This window comes from Rhyacophila brunnea, unplaced genomic scaffold (genome assembly GCF_057557595.1).
Source record: "Rhyacophila brunnea isolate RB1 unplaced genomic scaffold, BYU_Rbru_1.0 scaffold_2, whole genome shotgun sequence".
NCBI classification, from domain to species: Eukaryota; Metazoa; Arthropoda; class Insecta; order Trichoptera; family Rhyacophilidae; genus Rhyacophila; species Rhyacophila brunnea.
Window position 1 is genome coordinate 51,454,667 of NW_028232859.1, and position 15,549 is coordinate 51,470,215.

Sequence of the window (15,549 nt, forward strand, 5' to 3'; positions counted from 1 at the left end):
AATTTAATTCAGTTTATAAGTTCCAATTATAACACTAAAAAATCGAGAAACTCGACGTGACGAAACCAGATAAACGCGTAAATACTTATTAGATCTTGATGGAGACTTATAGATATTAGAGAGCAATGATGCCAATGACAGTTGAGTGTATCACAGCTCGACATACGTGTATTATGCCATCTAGCTCGCGCGCATCTTATGTCAATAGTATTGAAAGTCTACCAACTAGCGAGTCGCGATGCCCATGATCACATCGCATGCGTTCAAACAAGTTTCTTGGAACAAGTTTATTGGGCCACACGTACTATGGGTAGTTGCATCCGAGACTTTCGTAGGTACACAAACTGGTGACAGTATTTCCAACTCACCTGTAGTTCCCAGACATTTACTCTTTTACGGGACAAACTATCTAACTTGTTAACGTGATAATATGGTACCTATATTTTATAAATAGGTCTACTTGGTTTCCAACATTTTTTTTAGAAATTTTTCCGAAACAAAATTACTAGGTAGGTAATATCAATATTATACCTAATAAGCAGGGGCATAAGTTATTACACGTTATTTTAGTTTAGACTAAAATATCAATCATAATCAGAGCTTGTGATTTCTCAACTTTTTTGATTTCTTGAGATTTGAGAACTATTAAATTCAAGAATATTGTGGAAATTTAAGAAATTTCCAGGGAAACTGAAACATCCAACGGGTGTGGAGTAACAGGCAACCGATCTCGAATGTGGAAGAAATGTGATAAACTTAAACACGTGTCAAGAATACGCTTGTATTTCGTTCTGACAACTGTTCTCGGTTTATTCAGTGATGCTCATTCAATATTGGTGTATTTGAAGGTTGCAACACACACTATTGCACGTCTGTAATGTGTGGTCTATTTTCGTAGGACACTCAAACATTCCAAACCATTCTATTTATTATCTATAATCTGTCCTGTGAAAATTCCATTTAGAATCTAAGTCGAGCTTTTTTCAGCTCCTTCGGTCATAATACATTTTCACCGGCAAATAAAAGAAATTCTGTTAAGGATCCAGTCATCTTCAGTGAATTTATAATGTTCCAGTTGCGGTCGGCAGCTTTATTTCCATTTCAACTTCGCTTTGTTATTTTTGTCCAGTAACCTCAAAACTTCGGGATATCGTGCGTCCAGGGTAATTTCCTACCGGGATCCTAGACAAAGACTTCAATTCCGGGACCCATATTTTCATGTCAGCGGAAGACTAAGGACCGACATGAGCAGTAGTGGTTTTAGGTGTATGGTATCCAGGCCCTGCTAGGTTTACAACCCTGATTAGGTATTAAAAAAGTAGCAGTTGTAGTCATGTTGCCAGCTGATGTTGTCAGATTTTGGATAAAATGCATTAAAAATAGATGTGTACTATGCCTATATTTTAGTAATTTATGGTGTATCCTGCCTCATTTGTTTCATGGAAAACTGATACTTCAGGAGAAAGCTCAAAAATCTTTATCATTTCACTCCACCTAGGGTGCATCGTCTCCAGCTCATAGCAACGGCGATATTTAAAAAAAAATATTAAAGATACAATGTCTCAGTCCTAGCATAATTGTTATTAGTATCCACGAAATTGTTTTTGTCAATAAAACAACACCTTTACTGTTGACGAGAAAAATTTATTAAATTAAAGTATTGTTTCTTCTACACAAAATAATTAAAGTTTGAGCTAGCATCCAATAGGAATGTTATTGATCAATCACAAATAATATGAGAAAAAATATTAGTTATATGAAACTTTAATGTGATAAAAAAATCATTTGCCCATTCGTTGTATTGACCACTCTTGCTGGCAAAGTGGACAGCGATTATTTTGTTTGACCCACAGGGACATGCAGCAGTAGTGGAAACTATGATTGCACTCTCCCCAAACGACCACGCAGTCTTGCTTGCCATATGAATCCTTTTTGCTCTCTGCTTGGCAACGAAGACAGGCATCTGAAAAAAACATAAAATAATTGTTATACATTGGTCATAGATATAGTAAATCGAAGACCCAGTATGAAACGGTAACAACTCAAAAAACGTAGTTTTGAGATAATCATATTTTAATATTTTGAATATTTTACAATACACAAGATTTGACAAGTTTTAAAACGATACATGCCAAAATTGTCAAACATGTCAAAATCTATTCTAAATTGAAACGTAGGTATGGTCAATCGCCACTTTTAAATGGAAACAATTCGAAATGGATCTGTAGAAAACTGGTTTTGTTTGAAAATTTGTAAAATTTCATAATATGAGTTTTTTTGGCTTTAAAATGTAAGTATCTAAATTATTTTTGAAGTTCTTTAGGCGCGTTTGGAAAATCAGGTCAGTGTATTTTTGGCGTGTGACATGTAACACATCATTTATTTTTTCACACGAAAACAATCGCACTCGATTTGATTCGAACCACGATTGTAGTATAATATTATAGTTTAGAATTGTTCCGTTGCCTAGGCAGCGAATTTATTATTGTCGGCCATTTGCAATTCCTTACGTAAACAAACTATTAAACGTCATAGTGGCAGTTGTTACTTTAAAAATAAATAACGATAAATAATTATATAATTTAGTAGTAATTTAAGTTAAAGTGTATAAAAATAAACCAACGGCGTTCTAATAAGCTGTTCTTTTTCTTGAGTGTGTAATTTAACAAGATTATTAAGAGCTAGTCGAAGAATCTAGGTTATCACAAGTTTTGTTTTGTTACGCCAAAGTATAAAGTCTAACGAGCGTACATAAGTATCTACACACACCGATTTTTTTTATTTTCGAATTGTTTCTCTACAAAACCGACAAGAGCTCATGTTTACGAGTATTTTGATACCAATATCGCGAAATGTCGATTTTTTTACTTGTTCCGGTCATCGAAATATACAGATAAATAAAATTGTTTCTATAAAAAAAACCATAAACAAATTTAAGTCAATTCCAATGTTCGAGAATGCTGAACACATTGTTCTATCTACTACTTAGACCATGGCCCCCACATCCTAAAGCAGGCCCCCAGGTCAGAATCATTGGTGGGCCCCCCTACCTATCGCTAAGGTTAAAGGCAGTCTGATGTTCTACAGTGGCGTTTTCCAAATGGTTTTCGAGGTCAAATAATATTCAGTGCAGATTTTTTAACACAACCAAAAATTGCGTCGCACAACAACTTATTTTAAAATGTGAATAAACCCGAAGCAAAATAGCATCGCAGGCGACTTTTTTACTACTTATTAGAGCAAATTTAAGATGTGTGTTTATCTCATTTATCTGGTCGACCCACGCCAGGCCCCCCTTCTGCCCGGGCCTCTAGGCTAGAGCCCTGTCAGCCCCCCCATTGTGGGGGCCATGACTTAGACCAGTGGTCGGCAACCTACTATCCGCGGGTAATTGAATTAGCCACTACAACATTTTGAGTATAATAGTTTAAATTCACAGCTTCAGGGTAAAAAACACACTGTTCTAAAATTATTTGAATGTTGGAAAAGTTTTTGTTTGAAATTATCTGTATTTGAAAATGATATCAAAAGTAAAATATTTAAATATTTTCCATCAATAAAAACACACGAAGGCATTGAAGATGTAGATATGAATATAATTGTGAAATAGGTATATCAATGCTATAAAAACGGAATTCGACGCGAGCTTTGAGGATTTAAAGACGTATGGTTCGTATGGTCAAATGTTCAGTTCTATGGACAAATAAATTTAAAGATCATCGCCAGCATCTTGAAAACACATGAATGCAATACCATCATGCTGGGCGTCATTACCACAAAACTTTTCATGCTTAAGTAAAATAATTGCATTTGGTTCAACATAATTATTCCTGTGAGCAAACATTTTCTCAGATGAAATGTGTCCAGAAAACTATCAAAATCGATCAACACCAGAGAATCTTGATTCCTGTGTTCGACTTACGACAATTACGTACCTATATGCCAAATTTTAAAGCAAAAAAAAAAATCAAAACCATGGAAGCAACTAATAAAAAATATTATATGTAGGTACCTATATATGTTTTTATAAATATTTGTACAAATATACGTTTTATATTATATATTTTATACCTGTGTAAGTACCTACCTATTTTATAAAAATACAAATTGTTTTTTTTTTATATTAAAATTTTGTTTCAAACTTTTACCCACTAACCAAATATTTTTTCAAAATTGAATTTTTTTACCCAGTCTTTCAAAAGGTTGCCGACCACTGACTTATACTATAGATATCTACTATTTTCATTTATTATATGGACGGCCCCTAGCTACTTATCGATATTATATATGGTGACCATATTTGTAGGACAACATAAAAGACACAATATCTGAAAAAGATTCTAAACAAAGGAAACAGATTGTGCATAGGTACTTGCATAGATAGGTACCTACTCAATACATAGGTACTACCTATTCTTAATTTTGATTCCGAAAAAAACGTAAAATACTATAATTATTTACGCCAAATATGCCAAAATAATATGATTTTGAAAAATTCAAGACGAAAATTGTTTCTATTCGAATATCGGAAAAACCCTATTTAAATTGCATGTTTACAGTTCGTTCACTAGATGTCTCTAGTTGATTCCATCTTTAGAAAGTTATAATATGAAGTAGTAAATCATTTTATTGTTTTACTTTATTATAAATAATTTTATAGGTTTGCTTAGAAGTATTAATTTGAAATGTGTATTTTTTTTAATCAGAGAAAAGATTATAAAAAAGCTTCCATATCGCCACGCATAGAGGCGTTGTACGCATAGTGTATCGACAAATTTGTGGAAAACATCAGCTGACGACAGACTTTATTTTATAATGTACTTAGGTAGTTTGATAATATTATTACCTATACAAAAACAATCAAACTATTTTTTTTACATTACAAAATAATATGTGAATTTTGTTTATATTTCAAATATTTAGTAATAGTTATTTTTCGTTATGCAACTGGAAAATAATATTTACGATATTATTACACAATGGATTTTTTTATTGTCATCGTTCTATCCGGATTAGGTATATTCACATATTATAGGTAGATGTAGATATAGATATAAGCATAGATTTCTTTGCCGCGGGTCTGGTCCCGAAACGTCCGGTCCACCCTTCCTCATTTGCCTTTTTTAGTTTTCTTCTTTTTACCGCCTGCATGATTTTTCTTGCTATCTTTTCCCACCTAATTTTCCTCGGCACTATAATTTATTATTTTTGTTCAACAATGTTATTCTTATTACGTGTTTCGCGGCCCAGTTTTCGCGGCCCTGTGGCGCAACGGATAACGCGTCTGACTACGGATCAGAAGATTCCAGGTTCGAATCCTGGCAGGGTCGAAATATTTTTGCTATTTTTTTTACGTGTAAATTGTCCGTGTTTTGTTGTCTTTTTGGCTTATAAGTGAATTACTGATGAATGCTGATTATTCATACTATAAAGTTTCTCTATATTATAATGTTTTGATGTTATTATCTTTTACAGATAGTATTACAGTAGGTACGTAGGAAATATTAATAGTATTTACACAGGTTAAATTACACAACATAAATGAATAAATTCTTCAGTCCTTTTCCTCTAAAACTTTTCTGCTGTGATACCTACCTACTAATCTGTTAATTATTATCGATTCAGTTTCATTTTCCAAAAGCAATTCTGCATGAAAACCTTTTCATCACAGATTATTAATGTCGTCTTTCGGTATTGGTTTTCAAATAGATTAATGTGACTATACTATAAAGTAGAACGGATTATCACAGTTACCTGTTATCCAACAATAAAATAATGTTGATCACTGCTAAAAAAACATCAAAAAAATTTACCAAATTGACCCCGACGTGATTTGAACACGCAACCTTCTGATCTGGAGTCAGACGCGCTACCGTTGCGCCACGGAGTCCCGTGACTGTGACGCCGTAATAGTGGATTTTATATTCTTAAGTAGGTCTTGTTATTTTATTATTATTTTTTATTGATACGAATATTTTGTTCGCTGTAATTTGAAAATTTTAGTATTTTTTCAATGTTTACCACACCCTACGGCTCACAATCAGATCATTTTAGAAGTTAATTAATTAATTGACTACGTTTAAACGATATATTTAAGTATGTAAGTACAGCAACCTATTCGCAATCTTCACTTTTCCACTAATACGTAAGTATAGTAATACTAGTATTATTATCAGTATAGTAATCTATGATCTCCACTTCAAGAAATTAGTATCCAACCAGTGTTGCATCTTTTTGTCACCGAATTATTATAGTACGCGGTCCAAGAAATTATAGTATTTTGGCAAAAAATATAGTACGCGTTGTCATCTGTCGAAAATGTATAAGTTCTATGTGTCTCACAACGATGAATTTGTGAAATTCCTAGACCCTTTTGTATTTAGGTACCTACCTCTTCCTGTCAAAAATGCTTACGGGCGAATTCAAGAAAGGGCGGTTTTTACCTCTTTCGAGCAACTTTTTTTCTCAGCTCGCCAAATTTTCTTCTATTAGGTACGAAATTATAGTACTTTGCACCAATTTATAGTACCTAAGTTAATTAAGTAGTAATTTATAGTATCTACTGAATTCGTAAATACCTGGAAAATTAATTTCTCAAGATTCAAGTTTTCTGATTACTTACCCATTTCCCGAGAATTCTTGAGACAAGACTTCTCAATCACACCTCTACTTGAAATGTCGAAAACAGGCAGATTACATATTGTGTTTCTAATCCGAGATAAGTAACTTAATCAATTTTCATAAATTTCTTAAAATTGTACAATCAAACGATAATTAAACTTACAATTTGTTATAATGAGAAATTATATGTAGTACCTACCTAAGTGGGTAATGGAAGAAATATTGTTCAATCTTTACTGCCCATTATAAAGCTTTATCTTATCATAAAAATGCGAAAGTAACATAAATGTCCAATCACTGAGACGTTTACCCTGATAAAAATATATTATTGCATCGATTAGAAATGGTTGATAAAGTAGAAAAAAATAAATTTAATCAAAAAGATGCAGCAACTTCTTCAGTATTCCTCAAATTTCTACGTCTTCTTCACTGGTACATTCTTAGAGGGGAAAAAATGATTACGTCTTGATAATAGTATTATTCTGCTGTACTACATTTATACTTATAGATATCTACAAAAATGCTTAATCCACGTACCAACTTATTTTTGTCAAACTTTAATGGCACACATACATAAAGAATGAATTAAAAGTACATACCTACCTTCCTAATTAGTGTTACAATAAATTGCCGCACGTGAGTTTTTTTTACAAAGGTGCAATCATTGCACTTTGACGTAAAAAATATGACGATTGCAATATTTAATGCAAATTGCATATTATACGGAATGCATTCGAAAAAATTTTACAATAGCAGCACATAAATCCGTGTTACCCATTTACAAACAATTCGTCCATAGTTACAGCTTTTCCTTTATCAATCGCCACGTATATTTTATACGGGCATATATAGGTATCGTGTCGTAGCGAATATTAGATGTATTTAAAAGACGTATCGGGAGTGTCCAATCATTGATGAGAATATGCTAGTCGTATGACGAAATTGCTCCTCAAAGGTAAAATTACACTGCGAATTCTCACGGCGATAGTCTGCCACGATCGCCACCGATCATGGAACGTCACATTGGTCCGTTCACTCGGAAATCATGGTCAAAATAGAATAGTTCTCTATACATTTTATATAGACGAGAGCAACAAAACTCTTTCAAAAAAAAAATACATACACAATATCTAATGATTGATGATTAGAGAATTTCTACGAAACCGATTGGCAAACATCGCTGTCTTTAGGTACCTACGTGAAGGTCTGAAGAGTTTTAGCCCAGTCGCACATTGAAAACCGTCTCGACTGGGACAATAGTCGGGTGAAAATAGTTAAACTAAAAGATTGCAACTATGCGATATGCGGCGGTAGATTTAGTTAAGTAGGTAGGTACATGTGTTTTGTGAATGCCAACAAAATCATTGCGACGAGTTGCAGTCGAGATGATTTTAGATGTGACAGCCGGCTTAGAGGCCCCCTTGTGAAAATATTGCATGTGCGATGCCGATAAACCACCATGATTGTCGACCAATGTCAACACGTTTTAACGAAGCGACCGCATCGTCTGCTTCAAAACACGTAGTATTCTCATTAGTTCCTACATTTTCCGCCCTTAAGCAACGCATTACCTTCCTATCCCCACGGGTCGTGACTAGTAATTGCCAACGTGAATTTGATCCAGCATCGGAATCATAGATTTGGAGGCGGGGTTCTACTATACGGGCGCGATGTCTTTTCAAATATTAATAGATAAGTATAATAATGGATGATGTGACATAAATTTATCAATAAATATCTGCTTTACACAAGTTTGGTATTACTTCTTGCAACATTTCTTCGAATAACCCATAATACCGAGTCTTGGAATTGACCTTCATGTATCAGTGGATTTATGATGATTACTGACGCTGATAGTTATGTAGTAATATGCTGAATACTTACTTGCACACGTGCATAAGTCATAGCGGATTAATAATAGTTTACGGAATATTTAATTGCATAAATTAAGCCACATTGTATTATGTCGACATTGATTATTGATGATCTTTTCCGCATGTCAAAGTTTTCATTGGAAAAATACTGCCCCAGTAGTGGTACGTTTTAGTGAATACTTTTTATAATACTGTCATATGGTATGAATTTGTATTTGTAAAAATCAATTCAATCCGAATGATCAATCTACCCTTTGCCGGAAAGATATTACTCTGTTCTAATTTTAAAAATAAATAGATACCTAACATTTATTTTAAATACCGGAAATGTGCCTATTTGAAGTGGTTTCACAAAAATTACCGGACATGTACAGAAGTAGTGAATAAGAATTAATATCTTTCGCTCACATAGTAAGTCGTACACTCATATTATGACTAGGTATCCACTAACATTTGATGTGTGATTTTATATAATTCATATTAAATGTAATTATATAAAATCATATTACATATAATTATAATTAGTTTTGACAATGCTATGAGATAGGAGGTAGAAAATTAGCTAGACACATTTAGAGTGAAAATGGGACAGCTGAAAATTTTTCCAAATTACAATTATTTAGGGAAGACAAGAATTTTTAATGGGAAATTCGTGAGTAGTGGGAAGAAATTTGGATAGAAAATTATGTTGGGGACGCACTTGCCTGCCTTATATTTAGGTAACATTTTAACGTGACCCTCGAAAAGGTTATTTGTGATTCAAAATTTAAAGCTAATGGCATACTGTTCCATAAGTCAATTATTCAACTATTGGAATAAGACGATATTGATGTCATTGCCCGGTCCCAAAAAGCACTCAAACGGCCATTTATTTCCGTAACTTCAGCTGCTGCAAACATGGGACTCTGGAGAAACGAAAGTGAAACAAAATACATGCCAGTTCTCGACAGTGTAACAAACGATAATATCATTGGCGGCGATGCTTTTGAAATTGTGGATTCATTTAGTTATCTGGGGTCCCTTATCAACACCTCAAGGAAAACCAAAATATATATATATATATAACTCTATTTATGCACAGAATTAAATTAACGTATTGATCAGAATGCTGGGCACTCGGCAAACAGGATGAGATAAATATGGATATATCTGAGAAGAATCTTTGGGGCTGTTCAAGACAGTGGTATTTGGAGGTATAATGAGAAGCTGTATGCACTTTATGTAGGCGAAAGATCACGTGGCATATGTCTGAGGATATACGAGCAAGACGGGCTATATGCGCAACCCCCAAAGGCAAGGGAAAACCTGGACGGTCAAAATTGAGATGGCTGGAGATTTAATAATGCGCGGTCAAAGCAACTGGAGAGTGTCGGCACTGGATCGTTTATGGTGAAGGTCAACACCCACCAAAGGTTGTAGTGTCATAAATGGTGATACAAAATCACAGTATTTGCATTATTAGTATTCTTAAACCATCCCCGATCCTATGGATATCTAAAGGCCATATTCCATTGGCAGACGCACAGACCCAACCCGATCCAACGATCGACGCCAACCGTTGTCGCTAGCTATTTGCAATTACACGCAACGATTCAATCTCGTTGGTCCTTGATTTGATTGGTTAAAATAATACTAGTGTTGCTATTATTAAAAATATAGGTTGAGTGAAAACTAGATATTTCTTAGATTGGTGGCTACACTGAACGCATTCCCGCGCAATTTTACGTCAACAAAACTGAGCTGTCAGCTGTCAAACCTAGCGAGCATCAGATCTGTTAAAATTTATGCGGCCGTTTGACATTTATAGAAAGTTTGTATACTTATTGTTAATTTACATCATGCATAACTGGGCGAGCTTGAATCTCCAAACCAATTGAGTAATTCGAATATCGAAATCGAATAATCCAAAGACTAATTTATTGTAGCAAGTATGGCTATATTTCAACTGGCTCAGGCGGTCAGGACTCGCCGTAAACGAAAACACTGGGTCAAAAGTTGGCTAACTGAAGAACAACGTGATCGCCATTGAATATGGCGGATTTTTTTACGTTCCACACTATACCTATCTTTGGCGTGTATTTATTCGACGAGGACTGTGTCCTCGGTGATACTCCATATATATTTTTTAAGTTTTCGGGCGCATATTCGGCTATTTTCGTACGCTTTCGGCAATCTTCGCTTGATAATGAAAGGATCGCACGACGGATAATAGAAAATTTTCCACTTTCGACCCGATCGCTCACGATCCTTGAAAACCATAGAGAATAGAGTTTGACAGTCGTGGCAGACGATCGGGCCAGACGCAATCTGCCAATGGAATATGGGCTATATAGGCCTACGCATGGTGGAGGTTGTATGTTGGCTGCATTTTTAGTATAATGAACTAAATACAATAATTGTTTTTTTTTTATTAAAATCATTTTGAAAAATGAATATCTTTTGACACTGCTAATATCATACTTATTTGTTTTATAAAGCGATTTTATATCATCGTGTAGTAAAAAATGTATTTAATTGAATGTTTCGTAAATTAATTTGGAACTAAGCTTAACACAGTATAAATAGTATTGAATGGTATGTAAAAATATTAGCATGTAGCGCCCTCACTCAGCGGACAACTTATACTGGTGGATCTATAGTCGATATCACTAAAGGAACTATGTATCAGATTCGGTCGCCACCTACCAGAACAAGAAACAAGGAAATATACTGTATGTGTATCTTTTAAATGTTATTTTGGTGAAGTAGGTATGTCATTTTCTCTAATTTTAAAAATATATAACAGTTAATTTAATGTAGGTATATTTGTTGTTAGATATTGACTTACCTACTAGTGATAATAATTAACTAATTATTGGTTATTATGGTTATCATTTAATTAAATAAAAATTACTTATTTACCTACCTACGTCATTTCAAAATGATAATTGATAACATAAACAAGCCGTTTAATGATTTCCTTATTATGTTATTGTTATTCCACTTATTACTTATTGCCTATGATAATATGTTTATAATGTCATACATACATACTAATTAGTAATTAGTAATAATATATTAATATTATATCACCCCCAATGGCGTACTAAACAAAATACCTACCTGCATTTATTGTATTTGGTGACAGTTGTCGTTAATCCTATCGACATATATCGATAAAATCATATCGTATTGACTGACAAAGTTTAGTGTGCATTATTTATGGCAAATCTTGACAGCCTACCTTCACCCTTCGCTACTAACCTCTAGGTACTTTTGTCTTGGGAGGGAATAAAAATACTCTCCACTCGGATTTTGGAAGGATGAAAAGTCTCGCGGACAAACTTTTTCGTAACATTTCGACACCATGCCGATAGCGTTGCCAACATAGCGTTTTTCTTACCAAACCTAGCATTTTCGAATTGGCATCTAGCATCTAAAATATTGCATCTGGCATATGGCGTTAAATCTAGTGTTTTTCAATACATCAAACAGCTTAAAATTTCTCATAATAATGCCAGAATATTATATCATACAGTCGAACTTGGTTATTGTGAGGAATATGGGACCGACAGAATTTGCTCGTTATAAGCGTTACTTGTTATATCAGAGAATAGGTATTTTTAAATGAGCGGTCACATAACACAAAAAGTCGCAATCCAAACAAAAATACACAATTAGAATTTTTCCACGAAACAAGCATGGCATTCATAAACTACAAAAGTTGTTTATTGTAATGAACGCTGGTAGGTACCTACTTACTTCACAAACCTTGGAATTTTTTACAACCGTATGCGTGGATACTTTTTCAATCTTGTCGGTGAAAACACCAATTAGGTAGGTACTTAAGACACTTAACTAGTGTCATAAACATAATCCGAACCCGGCGGCATCCTGTTCGGTCGGATTTTCTTGTTTAGGGTCGAAATGTTTTTAAACAATCCACACATAACAGTTTTAATAAAATTTTTGACGATATTTTAGTTCGGTATAGGTATCCGATAAAGTGCTTGTTATAAAAGTGAATAAATGTATGGAGAAATCATAAACTAAAATGTCAACGAATGTTTGCTCGTTACATCCGAGATCTCGTTATATCCGTGATCGTAATAAACGAGCTCGACTGTATTTGCAAAAAATCATCATGCTGACCGTTGAGCGTTTTTCTTAAGCTCTCCATCCTTTGCCATTGCTAGAGGTAGATGGTATTCGTTTTGAATCAGAACAAAACACAAACCTATGGATACCGTTGTCATATCGAAATATTTTGCGCAGTGAAACATTTCACTGATTGCCTGGTGATAATAATTTATACGGCGATGTCCAAATTTAAGAAATTGCATAATCACTAGACAAGCATACATTGTTAAGACATAAGAGACACACCTCCGATTACGAATGACGCTACATTTTCCAACGTGTCGTCAAGTCGGCCGTGGCGAAACCAGACACCACAAATAAACACACTGCATGTCATGGTGCCGGTGCAATTCGAGTATACCAGAGATACAAGCGGTCGACCGAGAAAACTTAATTACTATTATTGCAACAGCGAATACAGTATGCTGACAATGAAACGGGGTACATGTTGCATATTAATTAATAATATTATTTCAATAATACTTATTGTAATCTTACGACTTCCGAGTTCCTTCCATTTAATTAAGGAAATGCATCATTTAAAATGTGAACGTATGTCTTCACGTCAACACAAACATATACCCATCAAACCAACTGCCTAAATAGGTACATTGTAGGGCTTGAATTTTTAAAAAAAATTAACATACTATAAGGAATTGAACACCGATCGAAATATGCTGAAGGCTGATAATGATTACGGCCTCTTTATGACTCTGGAGTAGTTATCCATAAGGGATGACACTTTTAGTGGTACCAATATGCATTTCACCAGACTTGGTTACTTGACAGCATGGTATTATTAAGTTCTATGAAGACCAATTTATTTTGTCTGAGGGCAGTTATATTAAAAGCAATATTTGCGTGTGATTTTACATCGATACAACTAAAGAAATCATTTTACTTCAACATGAAAATACGTATAATATACATAAACGTGTTGTACTTATATTATAATATTATGTATTACATTTGCGATTGTAACAAACCTTATCATTAAAGTAATAAAAACAAAACTTATGCCTTAGGCCTTGTCCAGATGGCGCGTGTCTCGCCGCACTTTCGAGTAGCAAATGTGTGCTGCGTTTGGTAGCGAACAAGCTAGGAACAAACCCAAGCTACCGACAGAAACAAGCTACCGACAGAAACAAGCTATCAATGACTTGCGCTAAATACTTTATTTACCCATTACGGACACCCCAACATCCAACAAAACGCCAGACCAACCGATCAAACTAATCATACGGGGGAAGACTTCCATTAAACGCCACAATCAAGATGGAAGGAATATAGGGCCTAACCCTGGTGCCCTATTAGGCATATATACCAAAGAAAAAAGAAGAAGACAAGCTAGGCGAAGTAATTCATTTTTGAATAGGCATTAAAAACAAGCACGAGCGCGAGAATAAAGACTAACAACTCAATCGTGATACACGGTTTCTTTAAGAGCATACTTCAGTGAAACGGCAAATAATTTTCAACTATAGGTGCGACGAAATTTCGGACTCGCTGCCAATCAGAGAGCGAAAGTCCAGCTTTAAACGCGTCAATTTGTTTTGTGATGGCGTCGGAGGAATTAATTCTTAAATCGTGTAAAGATGACTAAAAACGTTGCCCATTTACTTAAAAAAGAAAACATGTCAATGAATATATTATTACTAATAGAAAAATAAACATAACATTAAATGGACGCATGTTGAATTTTATGACAAATTATGTTTTGTTCTGCACGCATCGTTTGCACAATCTTCACGACGCGTAGTCACGATCATTTTAGACCGTGCCACAGCAGAAGTATAGCCGTAATGCCGGGTCCACACTGGCAACATGTCGCCGGCAACCTCGTTAAATTTTACGATAATTATGATAATTGCTTTAGAAATTTTACGATAATTATCATACTTGTCGTAAAATTTAACGAGGTTGCCGGCGACATGTTGCCAGTGTGGACCCGGCATAAGATTTTATATGTCGCGATAACTGGAAAGATGTATTCTCGGCAGTGTACAAGCTAGGTGGCGTAATTTATTGTGGCATTTCCATAAAAACTATCGCTTCGAGCGCGAAGCGGTCGTAATTCGTTTTGGACTGGCGATAAAACGTCGCGTTGTCGAGAATCTAGCGAGTGGCTCATTCAGGTCACATTTATCTGGAATGCGCTTTTTGCGCAAGTCAAATCGCGCCATCTGGACAAGACCTCATGGTCTTGAGACGTTCAGAAATAAATTACGTCAATATAACAACTTAGTAACAAAATGTTAAAAGATTGTTATCTAGAATTGCTTCGGCTAAATTGTTTAAAAAATATATATTACTTAGATACGTGATTATGAAGAACGTGCCTTAGTAACACGGAGTTTCTCAGTAATATAGAAAAATTCAACGGTAATCGATTCTTTAATGGTGTTAACTACCTTGGTGGAAAGACATTATAATCCTAATTAAAATATAAAACATAACGAAATATGTAGTAGGCATTTATTCCACGTAGTTTAATAATAATCAGTGGGTCTATTCTATACTTATCGACCGCTAAAGTGATAAAGTGATAGATATTATCAAACTTAGGGTAGGTTTATATCAAAGTATTAGCACTTATTGTAACAATTACAATACGTTGGTTGTATTGTTGCAATAAGTGCTATATTTTAACAGCAGCAAGAGAGGCGCTGTTAAAATGTAACGCTTATTGCAACAATTACAACCAGCGTATTGTAATTGTTACAATACGTGCTAATACTTGGATACAAACCTACCCTAAGTTTGATAATACCTATAAGTTAGAGTTAATAGTGTTCGTTGTCAGTGTGTGTTTGCCTTTTGATGAGTATACACAGCGCTTGAAGATGCCGAAAGGCGCAACCCGGGTCGCAAAAAACAACTCAAATGGAATAGTACAAAACTTAAATCCATTAGAAATTAACTTCAAATTCTATCA

At 34.5% G+C, this 15,549-nt stretch overlaps 1 protein-coding gene and 2 non-coding genes across 3 annotated transcripts in view; 1 reads left to right on the forward strand and 2 right to left on the reverse strand.

Annotated features, from left to right (window-relative positions):
- Positions 1–1,629: 1,629 nt before the first annotated feature.
- Positions 1,630–15,549, reverse strand: part of Roc2 (Regulator of cullins 2) — a 99,578-nt gene continuing 85,658 nt past the window's right edge. The window contains exon 2 of the mRNA XM_085947277.1: positions 1,630–1,963. Coding sequence (XP_085803403.1) covers positions 1,782–1,963 — 182 coding nt within the window. The 3' untranslated portion in view covers positions 1,630–1,781. The remainder of the gene's footprint in view (positions 1,964–15,549) is intronic.
- TRNAR-ACG (transfer RNA arginine (anticodon ACG)) lies at positions 5,258–5,330 on the forward strand. Its single transcript has one exon. It is a non-coding gene; the product is annotated as a tRNA-Arg (tRNA).
- Positions 5,819–5,890, reverse strand: TRNAW-CCA (transfer RNA tryptophan (anticodon CCA)). Its single transcript has one exon. It is a non-coding gene; the product is annotated as a tRNA-Trp (tRNA).